Genomic DNA, 20,782 nt, shown 5'->3' on the forward strand with positions numbered 1-20,782 from the left:
AATTATCAGTTTCCATTAAAAATTGACCTGAATGTCATGATTATAAAAAGCATTTTTTTAACCTCCTATGAATGAATCTGTTGACAATATTGCAAGTTATTTGCAAAAAAGAAGAAAGAAATATGATTTAAGAAAAAAGTAATATTTCTTTATGAAATAAATATTCTTGGAAAATTTTTTCAAATATATTGGAAAATTGATGCATAATATTATAATAAAGAATTAATAAATAATATTAATTAAAATAGAAAAATAAAATAATAATAATAATAATAATAACAACTGAGATTTAGTAGATTTCCCAAAATTCCACTAAATCGGGATTCTAGTGTTCAAAAATACATCGAATTTCGATTAATTAATCATTAAATGTTCCAATCAATTAGGATTTAGTGAACTTCGTAAAATTCCACAAAATCGGAGTTCTAGTGTACAAAAGTACAGCGAATTACGGTTAACTAATCATTAAAAGTTAAAAAATATAAAATTTGAAATAAAAGAATTAAAATTATTGATGGAATAATAATTTTCATTATTAAGATTATTGATAAAATAATAATTTTGAAATATTAATAACATAATTATTAAATTATATAAATTATGCAATTAATAATTAATAATCATAATATTTATTAAAATATTATTATTAATATCAAGAATATCAAAAGTATAAAAATGGAAAAATTTTCAAATTCTGATAATAATTTTTTTTTTTTATTTTCAATTCTCTCTTTGAAATTTTTCAAGAATATATATGAATGATTGTGCATCAGACGTGACATGACAAACGAATCAAATGCGACCCCCCACTGACAAATCGCGAATCGTAGCGTGGCAAGGCGCGTGTCAACCTTGCCTTGACCTTGAAACCACGCGACAGTGACTCCACGCTAAGTATACTTTACTAATGACTGACTACCTTTCAAGAAAGCAAGCTGATTACGTTAAAAGGATAATTTCCTGTTCTACTTTAAACTGAAATACGAGAAAAAAAAAGAATTACATTTATTCTTTAAAAGAAAAAAAAATTTATTCTCTAAAGGAAAAATTTATTCTTTAAGAAAAAAGATATTTTTAAAAAAATTAAAATATTTTTTTTTCATTAAAATTACAAAATTGTTTACTTTTATTTAATTTATTTTACATTATAGGAAAAAAACGAAGAAGGTATTAGTTTTAAATTTGCATTTTAAAAAAAAGAAGACAATCTATTAAGTTCATTTTTTGATTTTGAAAGTTTGTTAAAGAAAAAATGTGAATAAAATATGAAAGGATTTTAATAGTCAATGATTTTCGTTATATGGACTCTTGTCAGTTTGAATAGTTTTGTATTTTAATTCACGTCATTGTCATGCAGATGTTTTATGAATGAGACGATAATTAATAGAATATTCCATGTTCTATTATAAAAAAGAACAGAAGAGAAAAAAAAACTCGTGTAAAGAAAAGACTATAGAATATAAACTGGTAAACATGTTTTTGAGTCTAAAATTTCCATTAGAGAAGCAATTGTATATTTTCTTCTTAAGTATATTATAGAATGGTTTGTGTGTATTAAAATAATTACTAAACTACAAAATTTATTGTATTACAATGGTTACTATATTAAAATAGTTTCTGCACTCAGTGATTAAAGTATGGCAATATTTACAATACAGTATGAGAAAATTTAACATACAGTATGGCAATGTTTAGACAATAGTTAATATACAGTATAGCAATAGTTATAATACAGTATGACAATAGTTACTATACTGTATTGTAACTATTGCTATACCGTATAGTAACGATTGCTATACTGTATAGAAACTACATTGCTTTACTGTATTGTAACTATTGCTATACTGTATAGAAACTACATTGCTTTACTGTATAGTAACGATTGCTATACTGTATAGAAACTATTGCTATACTGTATAGTAACGATTGTTATACTGTATAGAAACTATTGCCGAAAAATATGAGTAAATACGAAAGAATAAAAATAGTTTGCAATTTTTTTCCCTTGTAACAATGTTCTTCGTTTCCTCTAATACTTCATTATAGAGAATGATCTGCTTCTCAGTTGTTTTACTTCTCTACACCCGCAAATTATTATCCATACATATTGTAAAAGTTTCGCGATGTCTGAAAGAGAGAGAAAGAGAGAAAAAAATAATAATAGCAGATGAGAATATGTATATATTTAGTGGAAGTGATTCACTCTGTACAATTATTGTCCGTTAGTTCATAAATGTATAATTACCTCGTCCAGACGATTGGTTAACATCGAGATTCTGAATAAAAAAAAAAATCAAGACTATATGTATATGTATAGAGATGTTTCAATCAAAAAATGATACTAATTGATGATGGAATTATCTCCGCAATTTTCGCATTTATGCAATCAAAAAAAAAGAAAAAAACCTGTGGTGTAGAATTTTTGTTGAGGAAGACAAAAAAATTGTTATTGAATAACGCACGATGAGTGTATATGAAGAAAGTATTTTTCAATCGTTGTTTTGAAAATATGGTTTTGTTGCGATCTTTGTTAAATTCCTTGACTAGAAACGAACCAATCAAGAAAAATTTCACTTTAAAAAAAGGTTCTAAATTGGAGCTGATTTTGGTATTAAAATAGAACCAAATTACGATTTGGTACCAAAATTGGTACTAAATTTAACACCTTTCATTTTACAGTGAAACGACGAAGAGAATCCAATTAAAGTTTGTGACTCTCTTTATTTAAGCTCGAAATAAAAAATTGTATTTATTATTGTATAATTACCATTAAATGTAAAAAGTAACATTACAAATATTACTATTGAATGTAACTATTAATAACTAGAAAAAACTACAAATAACTACCAAAAACTGTATCAATAATTTAAAATATCATTGATGAAATTGCAAACAAAAATAACTGAACGTTTGTATTTGCAAAAAAAAATTGTAATCGTTTGTAATTGTAACCAATTGTAATCGCAATCGTTTGTAATTGCAACCAATTGTAAAATTGCAATAATTTATAATTGGAACCAATTGTAAAATTGCAATAAATTATTATAATTGGAACCAAATAACTACAATCTATTGTAATTGTAGTAAATTGTAGTTACAACCAATTTTATTTTCAACAATTTGTAATTACAAACCAAATGTAATTGCAATTATTTGTAACTGTAACCAACAATAATTTCAATCGTTTCTAATTGTAACCATTTGTAATTGCAATAATTTCTAATGGTAATTAAATAATTACACTGAATTGTAATTATAATAAATTTTAATTGCAAAAAAAAATAATTGAAATTGATTTGTAATTGCAAACAAAGACAATTGACATCGATTGTAATTGCAAACAAAAGTAATTGACATCGATTGTAATTGTAAACAAAAGTAATTGACATAGATTGTAATTGCAAACAAAAGTAATTGAAATCGATTGTAATTGCAAACAAAAATAATTGCAATCGGTTGCAATTGTAGTAAATTGTAAATACAATCAATTATATTTGCAATAATTTGGAATTGCAAACAAAAATAATTGAAATAGGTTGTAATTGTAGTAAATTCTAGATACAGCTAATTGTATTTGTAATAAGTGGGAATTGCAACCAACTACATAATTGCAATTGTTTGTGATTGTAACCAATTGTAATTTCAATAATTTTCACTCCAACCAACTTAAATTGAAATCAATTGTAACTGCAACCAATTGTAATTCTAATCAATTGTAACTGCAACCAATTGTAATTCTAATCGATTGTAATTGCAATCAATTTCAGCCAACTGAAATTGCAGTGATTTGTATTTCTAACCAATTGGAATTATAATTTTTTTTGAAAGTAATTATAATTGAAACCAATTATTAATTACTCTATGTATTTTTTTAACCAATTATAATTACATTCAATTACAATTGAATGTAATTCAACCAATTTTTATAAGCCACAATATTCACAATCCTTAAATTATTTCTTTTTCACAAAAAAAACCTTTTTTTCAAATAAAATTCAAATAAATATTAGAAAATAAAATCAAAATCTGTAAATTTCTGTTTTATGTACAAATTCTCTGGACTGCAGTGCAGAAGGGCCTCAAGTCCCATTTGAGGGTTGAGTGCTGCTCCGTAGGATGGCAGCACTTCACTGAAAGTCGAATAAGGCCCTATATAGCGGAAAGGAAAGGGTCCTCCTTCAATTCGTTTTTGCACACAAAAACCGGTCCATTGGAGTCCTTTAGTTGCCGAAATCTGCCTCGAGATGACACCACTTTGTTGAAACTTGGGCAAAAATCGTCGAAAATGTTCGTTCACGACTTGACAGGTTTAGACAGGATAGACAACAACCACAAAATCATCCATCCGGAAACTACTTATATTACTTTGAATCATTCGTACAATAAAAAAAAAAAAAAACTTTTAAACTTGAATCAAAATCCCACGATTCAATTCTCACCATTTATATATTATGAGAATGAGAAATATTACTTTTTTTCTTTTGAGGTTTCTTGTTGGAAAAAAATAGAGCAGAAGAAAAAGAAAAGTGAATTCTCAGTTGAAGAATTTTTTAAAGGAGTAATGAATGAATGAATCGAATTTTTTTTGCCAAAGAATATTTTTCTGAGTTGTTTTTTTTAGTTATTACATTTTATTATTTATTGTTTTACTTATATATTTTTTTAAATTTATTTTTGTCTTCAAGAATCTTTACAAATAATTTTTTTATTGTAAGTTTTTATTTCATTTTTTTTTACTCAAGAAATAAATATTTTAAAACTGAGCTCTGCTTTCAAAAGTAGTTTTTTTTATTTATTAAATTATATTGTTTATTATTTTACCTATATATTTTTTAAAACTTATTTTTGTCTTCAAGAATTCTTACAATCAATTTTTTTATTGTAAGTTTTTATTTCATTTTTTTTAATCAAGAAATAAATTTTTTAGAACTGAAGTTCTGCTGTCAAAAGTAAAAACCTAGTAAGTCACATTTTTGCCGTACGGCAAATGTAACTTACTAGCTTTTTACTTTTGAAAGCAGAGTTTTTAATTTTTATATTATGTAAATAGATTCGATTTAATTTCGTAAAGTAAGAAAATAAATAAATTGATTATAAATTTATTTAATATTTTATTTTTTTATATTTTATTTCCTTTTATTTTATTGTTTTATATTTACTTATTTAATATTTTATTTCTTATTATTTTTTTTATTTTATCAATATTTATACTCAAAAAATTAAGTATAAAGTAAGATTTTACTAATTGAGTCTTAAAACTAGTGGAAAGGTGAGAAAAATGAAGTAGATCATTATGTAATTTTAATAAAGAGATCAATATTTATTTGATTCTCCTATCTCATAATAAGCGTGGTTTTTTTCTATTTTTGACAATAGATGAATAATAAATTTTTATTCGTTGCACTCATAAATATAAATAGAACATACCATATCTCTGCAGACATCACATTTATACATCTTTTTATTATTTTACCTTTTTTTTTAATCATCAATATTTATTTACTTAACATCTAATATAAAAATTTGACACCGACATTTTTCAATCGAAGTCAACTGTACAAACGTATTTTGGATTTAACGAAAAATATTATTTTTCTTCTTTTTTTTAAAAAATAAAAAAATTAACAGAATGGAAGACATCTGTGATTATTGTTGCGTAAGGCACTTAAAAACAAATAAGAAATTATTTACATGACAATCAGCATCACTCTCTTTTTTTTGGAAACGAAAAAAAAGCTAGGTATTTATTTTTTTACATATAAAAAAAGCTAATGCTTTTTGCTTTCAAAAGCATTAGTTGCTCTCAAAAGCAGAGAGAGAGAGAGAGAGAGGGGATGTGTTTACTAAAATTAAGTAGAGGAAAATATCACTGAGAACAAAGACGTAATTTACACAATTATCTTCGTTTTGGAGGAAGATTTATTTACAAGGCACTGTTTCCGAAAAAGCAACTGGCCGGTGCGAATGAGTTCTCGTATGGGGGTGAATTTAAGGAAAGGGCAATATTTCGGAAAGACGAAAATTGTGGTAACAGTTTTTTTTATGGAATGAAGTTTTTTTTAGCACTAACTCTTTACCACGGTCTCCAGGGTTTGTCTTCGATTTCGGGCATAACACTTTTCCTCATGACGAGAGCGAGGGGTTTTTGGAGTGGTGGACTGTAGACTCGTGGGTCGAATTCAGGATCACTGGTGTAGCCATTGGCTGGTGAGGTGGCGACGTCTCGATGACTGGTGGTGTATTGGGGTGACCTTGCCATGAAATTGGAAGGTGGTGCCTCGAAGGCGACTGGACTCGCCGCTGAGGTTGAGGTGGAACTTGTTGACGAGGTGGATGATGATGCCGAGGCTGTGCTCGCCGTCCTTTGGGGAATGGGAATTAGCGTGGGCATAATTGGTGAACTTGGCGCTGGTGAGGTGGCTGGCGATGTTACGGGGGTGGCTTTTGCTCCGGCTGGTAATACGAGGGCAATGTCGCCATTTGGCAGTCGCGTTGGCACCACTTGAAGACTATTCGTATTGGCGAATACAATTCCATTTGATTGTTGGACTTGAATTCTTGGCGGTGCGTCAACTTGTGGGAGGATGTGAAGTTGAAGTTGGGCTGTTGGTGGCGCCGCTTGGACTTGTTGGGATGTTGTTGTCGTTGTGGTTGTTGTTTGCACCACTGTTCCATTATTGTCGACTGGTCCAAGGCACGAGGCCAAATGTGCCATCAAACGTCTCTTCACTGATGCTTCGAGTCCAGGAAATCTGCCAACTTCTCCGGCGCATTCCGTGAAACCGGCGCGAAATTTGTTCAAAACGTTTGGATCCGTCGCTGCCGCTAATGCTACCTGTTGCCTCTGGAGAGTCTCCAAGTGCTTCACTGTCATTTCGAGAATGTCAGCTTTTTCCAATTTCGAATGTCTGGCTGGCTGTAAGCAGAGAAGAAAAATCGTTCGTTAGGCACCTTGCTTTTTTTCGAAAAAGAAACACTTCAAAATAGGGACCCAAAAAGGTACCCAAAAAGAACCAAACAACTAGTTTCCAAAAAATACTTTATTGTTCTGAAACTAGTTTCAAACAGAACTTAATTTAAATTAAGAACCAAAGAACTAGTTTCCAAAAAAACTTTATTGTTCTGAAACTAGTTTCAAAAGCTTAATTTTTCAGAACCTAGTTTGTTTTTGGTTCTAAAAAGAAGAAAATGACTTTACAGGGAGAGAAAAGTATTATAATATCATTGACGATTTGGAATACTGTGGAGATGTGTTAAAAGAAGAGAATGTCAATATAATTGAAGTCGTGAAAGGAAATCAGAATCAGCGCAGTTGAAATAGACTGAATAAAGGTACTTACGTCTTTCTTCATTGCATCGAGGATGAGAGTTTTCAAGTCATTCAGACAATTGTTGATGCGGGCACGACGTCTCTTTTCCATGATCGGCTTGTTACTCTGTAATCAGAAAAAAAAACGAACCATTAAAACTTTTGTCCCCTTCGAATCAAACAATAAATCTTCATCTCATTTTAAAATGTCAAAATATTTCGTTATTTTCAAAAATCCTATCCTTTACTGAATTTAATCCTACAATTTTTCGTCAATTGAATTGAATCTGAAAAATTCAATCCAATTTCTGAAAAACTGAATCTGAAAAAATTAATTGAACTTGAACTGAATTTCCAAAAAGGTGAATTGAAATTTAAATTTAAATTCTGAAAAACCGAATTGAATTTGAGTTGTATTTCTGAAAAGTTGAATTGAATTGGATTTGAATTACCGAAGAGTTAAATTTTTTAAAGATGTTACAATTTTTACAAATATTACAATCATCTAAAATTACAAGTCTGAACTTTTGAAAAACTTTTCCAAACTATTTAAGAACAACAGTTACTTTCAAAAATTGCTCTTTTAATCTTATTCTTCTTTCTTAAATTTTTTAAAAAACTTAGTTTTTCTTTAGGATCTTTACTAAAATAACCCATTTTTTAGTCAATGATGTTTAAAACCTGACACTAGTTGGAAAAAAGCGAACGGATTTTCAAACCTAAAAGTTGCGAATTTATTTTAAAATCACTACTAAAATTTGTTCTTTGGTAAATAATGCAAGTTAAGAAATGTCTCCTTAGTTTCTTCAAACTTCTTTTAACAGAATCCAAAAATTCTTGTACCTGTCTTTACAGAAGTTACCATCTGTACTAAGTCATAGTTTACAGATCAAGGAATTTACAGAGATTTTCAAAAATTCTGACTTTGGATTAAAAGACTTCTATTGAAGAAAGAATAAGAAAAATATTAGCAGTCAAGAAGATGGCAATTTTTGAATCAGCTAATTTAGCTTTTTTCAGTTAACACTTGTGACTAAAATGAAAAATTTCTTTTTTGCAAAATTGTAACACCAACAAAAATAAAATTTACAGTAGATCGGAAAATGAAACTAACCCGTCGATTTTCACCCGATCTTCTCGGAGTAGTGGTCGTAGTGGGCGAAGAGTTGGTGGTGGTTTGTGCAGGTGGTTGTCCCGCTTCCTGGGGCACGTGTTGCGCCGGTGGGGTTGCACCAACAGTAACACCCCCGGTCGGCATATTGGCACCAACTCCGGTCACCATTCTCAATAATAAAATAATTTTTCTCAATCGAAAATAATCACTTCACACCAAAAAGAGAACCAAAAAAAATGTAATCCAATCAATAATTGTCAAGTTGCACTGTTTTCTCAAAAATTGTAGCACTTGTTAGTTTTCAAATAAATCACTGTATGATTTCTTTTTTCCAAAAGAAGACGAAAAAATCCAGAAGGACTTAGAGAAGAAACACTAAGCACAATTCCTTTGCACGGGATAATTTTTTTTTTTGATCGACCTCTCACAAGGCGCGTCAGAGCTCGACTGATTCGAATCGAGCGCTGAACGTTTTCTGTTCGCCTCACTGTGCGGAGAACGTGGCAAGCGATGGAATGCTTCAAGTCCAAGGTAGGAGTGGGGAGGAGATGGAAGAATTCTCATGGGTAGGGGAAAGCGCGTGACGGTTTTACCCCCACTCGTGAAAATTCCAATAACCGGACAAAACTCGGTTGCCTTTAAGGCCCTTTGCTGAGTCTGCGCCCCCCACCACAATGATGATTCTTTAGCCGCCGCTCCCCCCCACTCTGTGTGCCTTGGCGATGCGTTGGCCTGCAGCCGCACGGACCCCCAAAGACCCCTTCCTCGTACACCCGCAGATTCTCAAGTGGAGAGTGGGGCCCAGCTATTAACCGTGCTCTCTGGGGTCAGGAAGCCTTCACCGCCGTGTCGTTCTTTGAAATGTATCGCCAAGTGTGGACGCTCATTGACGCACGCTTCGTCAATTAGAATTTTCCCATTCCATTCCTCGCACTTCTAAGCCTTCTTTTTCATTCTCTTTTCATATGGGTGTCTCCTATTTTGGTATTCTATTCAATTTCTTCCTTATATGAATTTTTCAATGTTTAATTCCGTTTTTGTGGGTGGAAAATCTTTTATTATTATTGTTGTTGTTGGTACTGTCCAGCTAATACTTTTTCTATCACTATTTCTATTAATATTAGTTTCTATTACTATTTCTATGACTTACATCTCTTTCTACTTCTATAATTACATTTAATTCTGTTTCTACTTCTGTTACAATATTTCTATTTCTATATCAATTTCTATTACTAATTCTATTGTTAACCGCGTGGAAATGGAAGAATGGGAACCATGGGAAGAAGCAAGACATGTTAGGAAGGAGTAAAGATAAAAGAAGAGGAAAGTAAACGAGGAAAAAAATTATCAAACGAAAATTAATAAATACAGTTACAAAAAAAGAGAATTGCGACATAATACAGTGAAGATAATAGAGAGTGAGAAAGAGATAACAAAAGATAGATGTCTTTATCAACGGATGAAATAAAAGTGCTTATCGGTCTTCTAAGAGGCGATGAAATTATTTTTTTTTTCCTCTCCTTTTTTTCATCATCATCATCACTATATAGCGTGACGATTAATAAGTCGTTTTTTTATCAGCAGAAAACAGGCGCCATTAATGATATAGAATGTCTGACACTTGGCATCACGCAGACGTCACAAGTCTGTGCATGTAGTACATTTGAAAAATAACCAAGTGCCACCAAGCTGACTGACGCACGCATGCTCGCTATTCTGGCACGTGCCTGATTTCCACCCCCACGCCTATCGAAATCGTTCTCCGCTATGCGAGCAAGTTATTCTCTCTATGTAGGCATTCGTTTCGCACTACGTGTGTAGGCGATCGTCTTCGTTTGCTCCGCTTGGCACTGAACAAAGGTCAAACTTGTCAATACCTCTCTCTCTCTCTCTCGTTATCTCTCTTTTTTTTCTCGGTTGATGTTTTGCGCGCGTGCGATATATTAACTCAACTCACGACATATTCACAATTTCATATTATAATTTTTGTATTATTCACCTTTTATCTAGAGAATAATTATCATTCGCGTAATTTATTGCTCGATACCTCGCTCGATGCTGTTTCGTTAAATTTTTGAATAATTTGTTTGGAGAGAATGGAAATTTATTTTGTACTTTTAGTGCTTAAAATAATTTTATGCGCCTGTAAGTGTAAAAGGTAAAAATTTTCTGGCTAACGCTATTTAGCTAGCTGACGCTAAATAACTTGGAGGGGCCAACTAGCTAGCTGACGCTGAATAACTAGCAGACGCTGAATAGCTAGCAAAGACTTAAAAAGCTAGTTAACGCTAAATACCTAGCAAAGGCTTAAAGGCTAGTTAACGCTAAAAAGCTAGCAAAGGCTTGAAAAGCTAGTTAACGCTAAATACCTAACAAAGGCTGAAAAGCTAGTTAACGTCTTAGAAAGAAAAAAAGAAAGAAAGAAGGAAGGAAAGAAATAAAGAAAGAAAGCAAGCAATTAGAAAGACACAAGAATTAAAAACGAAGAATGACAAATAAAAGTACAGAAAGTTTGATAAAGAACAGTCAGAACTCCTCAAAAAGAGAAGGCGACAAAAAAAAGGGTGCACACAAGACACAAGTGGATAGGGACAGTGACTGTGGGTGCAGTGTGCACAAGACTGTGTCAGGTAGTGAGAGAGGTGGGAGAGAATATTTTGGGTGGGGGTTTGGGGATTTTTGAAGGTATCCAATGAAAGATTGTCGATTCGTTGCGGCGTACGACTGGGGAGTTAGGATTGGCTGAGAAGTGTCCCCCCACCTCCCCCTCCACCAACCGTTTTCTCTTTTGCTTGCATGTTCGAGCGTGCCGCGGCGACGGCCTTAAAGAATTAAAGTGGGGAAAGGAGACGTCACTTGGCTGTGAGCATTCGTGGTGGCCGGTTATGGAGGTTGCACTGCTTTAGCATTTTAGAACGGCGCGTGGTGAACCGGACATCGATCGTCACAGCCGATTGCTTGCGGGGATGAAGCTAACTACCTGCTATAGTCTGGCCTCTACCTCGCACACGAATTTATTTAGAGCGTCGTCGTCGCTTTTGCCAGAGACGCGTGAATCACACGCGTGCCAGTGGAGAATCTCTCTCTCTTCTTTTTAATATATGCTTTTTTAATACTATTCTCTTTTTAACTATTTTTACTTTTTTTTACTGTTTTTAATATTTACTACTATTTACTATTCTTATTATTTATAAAATTTATTACATTTTACTATTCTTACTACCTTTTACTATTCTTACTATTTTTTACTATTCTTATTACTTTTTACTATTCTTACTATTTACTATTTTTTACTATTCTTACTATTCACTACTTTTTACTATTTACTAAAGAATTATACTTGTACGATATAGTTATGACCCACATGAAACGATTCTACGGAAATTCCGTACGGAATTATCGTAGAGCGGTTTCCGAAGAATCGTTTCACGTGGGGAAATTAGCAGGGTGACTACTAACCGGAAAATAGCCGGGAATTTAATTCGACCGGGAATAAACCAGGAATTTTATACCAAACCGGGAATTTTTTCACTAAATTAAAAAAAGTTTTATTATTTTAATTTGTTCTTTAAAAATTGCTTTTTATTTCAATTTTCTATAGGTATTTTTTATACTGTTCTCTAAATTTGAATTAGTTAAAAATATTTAATTTGATAGTAAAAAATCAGACATTGATTCAAATATATAGTATGTAAATACATTTTTTTTAAATTATCGAATGAATGGAAATTTTGTGAAATTCAACTGAAAATAATTAAATTTGTTAAAGAATTTCATTAAAAACTTTTTAACAAATCATATTTTTAAAGTATTTTAATTTTAAAAAAGATACACACTTAAAATTTTTTAATAACATTGAATTTTCGCAAAGTTTTTTTTTGAAAATTCTAAAAGAAAGATTTTTGAAATTTTTCAATTCTGTTGTTTCAAGATAATTGGATTTTTAGGAATAATTGAGTTTTGAAAATGTTTCAAATCTGAATTTTTTATATTTTGAACAAACAATTTTGTGAAACTAATTTTTTTAAGAAATTTTAATTGCTAATTTTTTTGTAATTATTTAAAGTTTTTATTTTCCTATATATATATTTAATTGCAAAATTTACGAATAATTGAAACTTTGTAAAATTGAAATGTAAACTAATGAATTTGAAAATTCTCAAAGAACTTTTTCAAAAATTATTAAAATTATTAAAAAAAATTCTTCTCAAGAAATCAATTATTTCCATAAATAGCAAAATTCTTCAGATTAAAATTTTTCTGAATATTATTTAAAAAAAAAATTCTTCACAAGAATTTAATTATTTTCATAAATTACCTAGAATTCTAAAAAACAATTCAATTACTTTTATATATATAGTAAAATTCTTTCCAGGAATTTAATTAGTATCAATTACATTTTATATAAAATTGAATTAATCAAATTTTCAATTATTATAAACAGACAAAATTATTTTAAAAATTCGAAAAAATTCTTTGTTTAATTCAATTAATTTTCAAATTATTAATTAAAATTATTAAAAAAAACATTATTTTCAAAAAATTTAAAGAAACTTGATTAACTTGTCAAAAGAATTTAATTATTTATAAAAACTCTAATAAAAATTTTTGAAGCTATTTGTAGATTTATTTACACGGAGAAAAATATAAAGTAACTTTTACTACTTTTATAGTAAAAAATTTCCGGTAAAGCATTTCTGGTAATTTTTACTACTTTTAGAGTAAATTTTGCTACTTTCGAAATAAATTTCACTAATTTTTACAAATATTTACTTCGAACGTAGCGAAATTTACTCTAAAAGTAGTAAAAATTAGCAGAAATGCTTTACCGGAAATTTTTTACTATAAAAGTAGTAAAAGTTACTTTATATTTTTCTCCGTGTATGTTCGAAATCAAATAAATTTAAATTTGATGGGAAAAAAACCTGGAAATAACCGGGAGTTTTGTTGAACGAAAATAGTATAGACACCTTGAAAATAATTGTACACAACTATTGTATAATATTAGTACAAGTGTTGCGGTAACATTACACTGTAAGCCTCCTGGAAGTTTGAAGGTCAATAATATCTTGCAATCGGTGCGGTTATTAATATTGGAAACCTAAGTTTATTTTCGCAATTGTTATAGAGTTACAGTCGAGCTTTCTAAGACAGATTTTTGAAATCGTGATTTCGGGGTTGAATATGATTTTAACGATCCTAAAAACTGATAACGATGAGTTAAAGGGGTTTAGAGACACGCTTTTTATAAAATGTAGGTCTCGCTCCATTTTTAGCACATGCAGGGGTCGCACGCACACACACGCCGTTAGCCGCGGTGTATATTGGTTGGCGTTCGCGCACCTGTTGCCAAGACCTATGAACCCATGACTCATTAGCTTTATGGGGTGCCGGGGCATTGCGAATACATGTCGCGGCCGGGTGGCCGGGATAAAAGCAGTCGGGGCCGCAAGTCGATAAACAGCAGGATTCTTGTAGCAGCCAAGACGGCATTAATATTCGCTCACCTTGTGTTGAGATATCAGATTAGGCCCGTGTACTGTTGGTCCTCTTGCTGCCCCCCTGTCTCTCTCTTACTCTCTCACTCTCTTTTTTTTCTCTCTCTCTCTCTCTTTTCTTCTCTAAAAGAGAAAATAATTTTCTTCTGTCTTTGAGAGAAGAAAAAAGAAAATAGACAAAAACGAGAAAGAGAGAAGAAAATAGAAAAAAAGAAGAAAAGAGAGAGAAAAAAAGAAGAGAGGAAAGGAGAGAGAAAAAATGAGAGATACCTCTACACCTTATTACACGTTAGTCGAAAAATAAAGAACTCGTCGCGCCGCACTCTCTGTGTTGTTGCCGTTGTTGTGTGGACCCGTTATTTGCGCGCACGTACGCCCCTGTTTTATATTGTATCATGTATATATCTATACCTGCGGCAGGCATATTGTTGAGTTCCTTTCAAGAAATAATCTGATTTCGCGAAGGAATCGCAAAATGGTTACCACCTCTTTCGCTACTCGGAAAAGATATGAGATGGTTATTGGCCGTGATATATGATGCGTAACGAGTGGCTCTGCAAAAAGGGTTAAGAGCACAGGGGGCTCCCTGAAACGCATATAAGCGAATGGTAGCGATAATCACGTTCCTCAAGAATAATCACGCGCTGCTCTGCGTCTCTTATCAAAAAATCTCGCTGCGAAATCGAGCAAAATGTTTATAATTCAGGTTAGATTGTAAATTACAGTCGCGCTCTTCATATACATGATCCATTTCGTAGAAATTTTGACTCAAAAAATGGCTTTTTTATTCCGCTAAAGGAGAAAAATAACTTTTAATGGTTTACTCGAGTTTTGTGAGTATATAGTAATTTTTTAAGAACTGGTTCGGTAATGTTAGTCAATGATTATTATTAGGGAAGTGTAATCTGCAAGTGTAGTATTTATTTCAAAAATCAAAATAATAATTGGCTTTAGTTGTACTTTTTAAGAACTAGTTCAGTAAAAGCAGATGGTTACCATTACTAACAGTCTGCTAACTAATAGTACTAATAGTTTCAAACTAATAATACCATTACCAACAATAATTGAGTGAGGAGTATTATTCAGGATTTTCATGAAGTAGTTCAGTAATTTTAAGAACTAATTCAGTAATTTTAAGCACTAGTTCAATAATTTTAAGCACTAGTTCAGTAATAGCAGAAAGTTCGGATTTTTAGGAACAAGTTCAGTATAATATGAGATAGCAACCAGTATTGACACAGTCAATTAATAATTTCACCTATAACAAATATTTATTTTACAGAACTGGTTCAGTAACACCAGCTAAAAATTAGCTAAAAATAGAACATTATCATGAAAAAAATCAAAAGTATTCACTAAGAAAAATTTAAATTAAAAATTAATTAAAGACAATATCTTGTCTCTGTGTTTTTTAAAATTGAGAGCAGTGAATTGTGAAAGTTGTGAATTAAAATTGATGATTGTTTGAAGTAATAACAATAAACAATTCATATTTCTTTGAAATTCTCTTTATTCTTTTATATACTTGAAAGCACAAGAGAGAAAAAAATACGTTGCGCATACCAGAAATACGGGAAAATGACCGAGGCATTGAATAGTGTGCAATTCTGAGTCACCGCTTTCGGCATTATTTGCTTAACCAATAATAATACGAAATTGGTAGGTTGTCAGTCAGCGGTTACGATGTATGTGTACACGAGTTTGCACGTGGCCCGCAGCAATACGAAACCGATCCAATACAAAAAAGACATTGATAGAATGCCAATAGCTGATGAAGTTTCGACATCAAAATCGAGCGCCAATTTTCTTTTGCCGAACAATATTTATCGTCTAATAGGTTTACCTTCAGGCTGATTATTCAAATATAATCACGTTACTACATTGTATACAGTAAGAAGTACTTTTTTCTCTCTGTTTCTAATTCTAGTAATATTTTGAATCGAATACAATTCTACTCACTGGTATTTTTACCTTCTAGTGTTTTTTACTCTCTAGAATTTTTCCCTCTTGTATTTTTACTCACTAGTTTTTTTCCTCTATAGTACTTTTTCCTCTTTAGTATTTTTACTCTCTAGTATTTTTCCCCTCTTGTATTTTTACTCACTGCGGTATTTTTTTTCTTTAGTATTTTTACTTCCTAGTATTTTCACTATCTAGTATTTCTTACCTTTTAGTATTTTCTACTTCCTAGTATTTTCCCCTCTTGTATGTTTATTCACTGGTATTGTTCCCTTTTTGTATTTTTACTAGTGGTATTTTTACCCTTTAGTATTTTTACTCCCTAGTATTTCCACTATCTAGTATTTCTTACCTTTTAGTATTTTCTACTTCCTAGTATTTTACCCTCTTGTATTTTTATACACCGGTATTCTTCCTTTTTGTATTTTTACTAGTGGTATTTTTCCCCTTTAGTGTTTTTACTCCCTAGTACTTTCACTATCTCGTATTTCTTACCTTTTAGCATTTTCTACTTCATAGCTTTTTTCTCCTCTTGTATTTTGTTCACTGGTATTTTTAATCTTCAGTATTTTTTACTTAAGTATTCTTACTCTCTGGTATTTTTACTATAGACAAAAAAATTAAAGCAAAAATACTAAAAAGCAAAAATAATAAAAATATTAAAAATACTAGAAGGTAAACAATACTACAGAATAAAAATACTAGAGAATAAATACACTAGAGAGTAAAAAAAATACTATAGAGTAAAAATACTAAAAATAAAAGTACTAGAGAGTAATATATACTACAGAATAAAAATACTAAAGAGTAAAAATACTAATGAGCAAAAACACTAGAGAGTAAAAATACTAAATAGTAAAAAATACTAGAGAATAAAACTACCAGAGAGTAAGAATACTAGTTTGTAAAAATAATAAAGAGTAAAAATACTGAATAGCAAAAAGGACTAGAGTGTAAAAACACTAATGAGTAAAAATATTAGAGATTAAAAAATACTAGAGAATAAAAATACAAAATATTAATAAATACTAGAGAATAATATACTTAGAGATTAAAAATACTAAAGAGTAAAAATGCAAGGGTGTGAAAAATACTAAATAGCAAAAAATACTAGAGAGTAAAAACACTAATGAGTAAAAATACTAGAGATTAAAAAATACTAGAGAGTAAAAAAAATAAAGAGTATAAAAATACTAAATAGTAAGAAATACCAGAGAGTAAAAATACTAATGAGTGAAAATACCAGAGATTAAAAAATATTAGAGAATAAAAATTCTGGAGAGTAAAAATACTAATGAGTAAAAATACTAGAGAGTAAAAAATACCAGAGATTAAAAATACTAGAGAGTAAAAAATACCAGAGAGTAAAAATACTAATGAGTAAAAATACCGGAGATTAAAAAATATTAGAGAATAAAAATTCTGGAGAGTAAAAATACTAATGAGTAAAAATACTAGAGAGTAAAAAATACCAGAGATTAAAAATACTATAGAGAGTAAAAAATACCAGAGAGTAAAAATACTAATGAGTAAAAATACTAGAGAATAAAAATGCAAAACAGTAAAAAATACAAGAGAGTAAAAATACTAAAGTGTAAAAATAGAAGAGAGTTACATTTTTACTCTACCAAAAGGGAAATAAAGTAAAAATTACTAAAAATAAAAATTCTATTTAAAATATTATGAAACTAGCTATATATTTTTAATTTCAGAATAATTTATTTTTTGTGCTTGTATATTTAAAAGATAAATTATCATTGAAAAAATATACAAATTAGTTGGAACTGAAAATTGAAAAATTACCCTCATAAACTTGTGTTGTGTGTCTACTAACAAGAAAGGAATAATGTAAAAAAAATGGAATAAAAAAAATCACGGTTGTTGAAATCTTTGAATGCGTGTCAGGAGGGTATAAAAAAACACCACATAGGGAATACGTTCTCTCTCTCTCTTGACCGATTGATATGCACAAGGAGGGAGATGATTTTTTGGGTGGAAATGTGGTTCTAAAGCTTCATGGGGTTCCCCAACCCTTTACCTGCTTCAAAACCCGGAAGGGCTTTTGTACGATTATTCATTATGATAAACTCCAATAGCATCACTATGGTAGTCTAGAGGTGTTTTGTGGCCATTAAATTCGGTGTGGATATATTCTATTCAATAAATCTCTAACCCTCTGTGTGTATATAAGTATATATGTGTATATATAGAGGAGGATTAATGTTTGCCATACACCAAAACGATTATTATTTCAAGTGTTTTTGTATCCGATGAGGGTATATTCAGACTTTGCAGAAAATGACTCTTAAAAGGGGGGGTGGAGATTTTGAAAGGTGGATTTTTTTGGGGAAAACAGGTGGAGAGTGTAAATTAGTTAAAGCCGATTTTCCGGTAATTGCTATGCTCCTTTGTATAATACTGTTTCAACAATATTTTGTGTATGATCATTATCTTTGATCTCGAAATTATATGTAGTGTTCATAACAATAGTAAATAGAGTTCTTAATGAATTGTTTCGTCCTTCCATTTTTAAAATATGTGCATTCATTAGAAATTCATTACTGGACTCATTAGCTTTTTGCTTTATATTGGAAAAACTAATTAGAATTTCACGTTTGGATTGTTTCGCCCAATTCTCTTTGATGGCTTTGGTTTAAAACTTTGTTTCCTTGTTTTCTTTTTGTTCGCTAGCATTTATTAATTTACGGAATGATTGTTACTTCATATTCATAAATTACTTGTCAGTACCTATTATGAAATGTACGTTAAATAAATATTTTATTCATATTTTATTTATCGTCTACCTATTTGTTAATTAACTTTTACTTTTTTCCTAATCTTTTAAAGTTAATTTTTCCTTTTCTCTAATTTTTATTTTTCTTCAATTTGTACTTTGATTTGTACTCTGATTTTTATACTTTAATTTTTATTCTAATTTGTACTCTTTGTACTCTTTATTCTCTTTATTTTCTAATTTGTTAATTTGAATTTGCCAGTGGACTTTTAGGAGAAGAATGAAAGAAATGAAGGATTTGTCACTTGAACATAACCCTTATGGCATAGTTTGAAAGAGTTAATCCTTTCCTGCAATTACATCAGGTATGAAATTCGTCGAGAGTCGAAGAAAGAGGAAATAGATACCTATGGTATAACGTTTTCTCAAAGGGTTGAAGGCGCGTGGTAGAATTCCAACAGAAACGATAATGTGCAATAATCTTGTAACCCTAAACTAACAATTCTTCCATTTCAAGTTCTTCCGGAAGATTTCAATCTTATTCTACCTAACAACTCTTCCACTCCTCGAAATATTGTAATTTCAAATGCTAACATTGATTTCTCAGTAGATATACATCCATGCAACAAAATTATTTCTTAAAAATAAAATTAAAAAAAAAATTAAATTAAAAAAAAAATAAAAAAATTTGTTAAAAATAAAATAAAAATAAAAAATTTGTTAAAAATAAAATTGAAAAAATAAAAAATTGTTATTAATGATTAATTTTGATAAAAGCAGCACTGAGGAAAGGGGATAAAAATTGAATCGATGAAAAATAATTGAACTTAAGATTTGTAACGAAATTAACATGAGATAAAAAAAAAACATTTAATTTTACATGTGAATCGTCATGCAAACGAGATGGAAAAGTACGGTTGGTGTTTTTTTAACAATAGATTATTTGCATCGTTATCGGAAGAATTTTTTTTTTTTTAACAATTTCATGGAAAAATTTGAACAATTGTCAAAGTAAAAATATGTCATTCGTCGAACAATAAAAATTAACTTATCAATAAAATTACACAAATTCAGTCAATAAACTTTGAATTCTTGTTTCTTTTTTAGGTCAAAGTGTGTTTTAATTTTTAAACGTATTATTTATTTATAATTTATATAATTTTCCGTTATTTTATTTGTTGTTAAACAGAACCAAAGATTTTTTCAGATCAACGTTAAATAAATAAAAAGCAATACCAATACTAAAAATATATTTTATTAAAAGGAAGGAAATATTTCCAAATAGAGAGCAAGTAGAATATATAATTACACTACGAGATATAAATATGACAGTGTAAAGTGTTGGAAACGTAAATTATATAGTCTAACTTTGAAGCTGGCTTTGACACTCGCTTTGACGTGAATAGCGTCCCTGGGGTTATAGTTGCGCATAATATATTGTCTAAATGACGAAATACTTTCTCTAAATGTCTAAATGACATTATATATTAAGTAAGAAAAGGAGAGGAGAGGCTGAAAATGGAATTTGCAAACTGTTGCATAAAAGTGGACATAAAAGTACGTAACAGTTGACGTGAAATGGTGTACAAGGGAATTTTCAGTGAGGGACAGAAATTTGTTGCTGTGAGATAGGGGGAAAGAAGGGAAGGGAAGAAAGTATAGTTGTTGTACCTCTTTAATTAGGGTTAAATTGTAAAACCAGGCATACGACCTTGGTCCCTGACTGATTATCTGAAATTTCTATGAATAAGCCTTTGCGAAAGGAGAGAGAGAGAATTTTGCAAACAGTCATAAAATTGATGGATTGGGGGTGTGGGTCCTTGTAACACACCCTTTTATGGAACCTTGACCATAACCCCGATGAATGACGTTCACCGTAGCGCAATATATATGCACCGTGCGCCTCTTTTCCCTTCCACTTGAAAATTTTACCCTCTGAAATATTTTATTTCCTTTTCAAATATTAGTAGTAAGATATTAAAATTACTATTGATATTCATATTAACATTAATATTAATATTAACATTAATATTATTTAATTATTAAAAAATAATTATTATTGTAAATAAATATTACTAGTAAATATTATAAAATTAAATAGTCAATATAATAACAATAGTTATAAAAATAATTGACAGTTTTTCAAAGAATATCAAATTGAGACGAGA

At 30.2% G+C, this 20,782-nt stretch overlaps 2 protein-coding genes across 6 annotated transcripts in view; one reads left to right on the plus strand and one right to left on the minus strand.

Annotated features, from left to right (window-relative positions):
• Nucleotides 1–4,578, plus strand: part of LOC122499489 — a 405,956-nt gene extending 401,378 nt beyond the window's left edge. For all 5 annotated transcript variants that reach the window (XM_043607872.1, XM_043607873.1, XM_043607875.1 and 2 more), the window contains one exon: nt 4,073–4,578. In XM_043607872.1, the coding sequence (XP_043463807.1) occupies nt 4,073–4,573 (501 nt within the window). In that variant the 3' untranslated portion in view covers nt 4,574–4,578. The remainder of the gene's footprint in view (nt 1–4,072) is intronic.
• A 718-nt stretch (nt 4,579–5,296) lies between these two features.
• Nucleotides 5,297–8,929, minus strand: LOC122499488 (protein hairy-like). Its single transcript, XM_043607870.1, has 3 exons — nt 8,424–8,929; nt 7,341–7,436; nt 5,297–6,916 (listed from the first exon to the last, which is right to left on the minus strand). The coding sequence occupies exons 1-3, from the start codon at nt 8,589–8,591 to the stop codon at nt 6,074–6,076; spliced, it is 1,107 nt and encodes a 368-aa protein (XP_043463805.1). The 5' UTR covers nt 8,592–8,929; the 3' UTR covers nt 5,297–6,073.
• Between the last annotated feature and the right edge of the window lie 11,853 nt (nt 8,930–20,782).

This window comes from Leptopilina heterotoma, unplaced genomic scaffold (genome assembly GCF_015476425.1).
Source record: "Leptopilina heterotoma isolate Lh14 unplaced genomic scaffold, ASM1547642v1 Lhet_168, whole genome shotgun sequence".
NCBI lineage: Eukaryota > Metazoa > Arthropoda > Insecta > Hymenoptera > Figitidae > Leptopilina > Leptopilina heterotoma.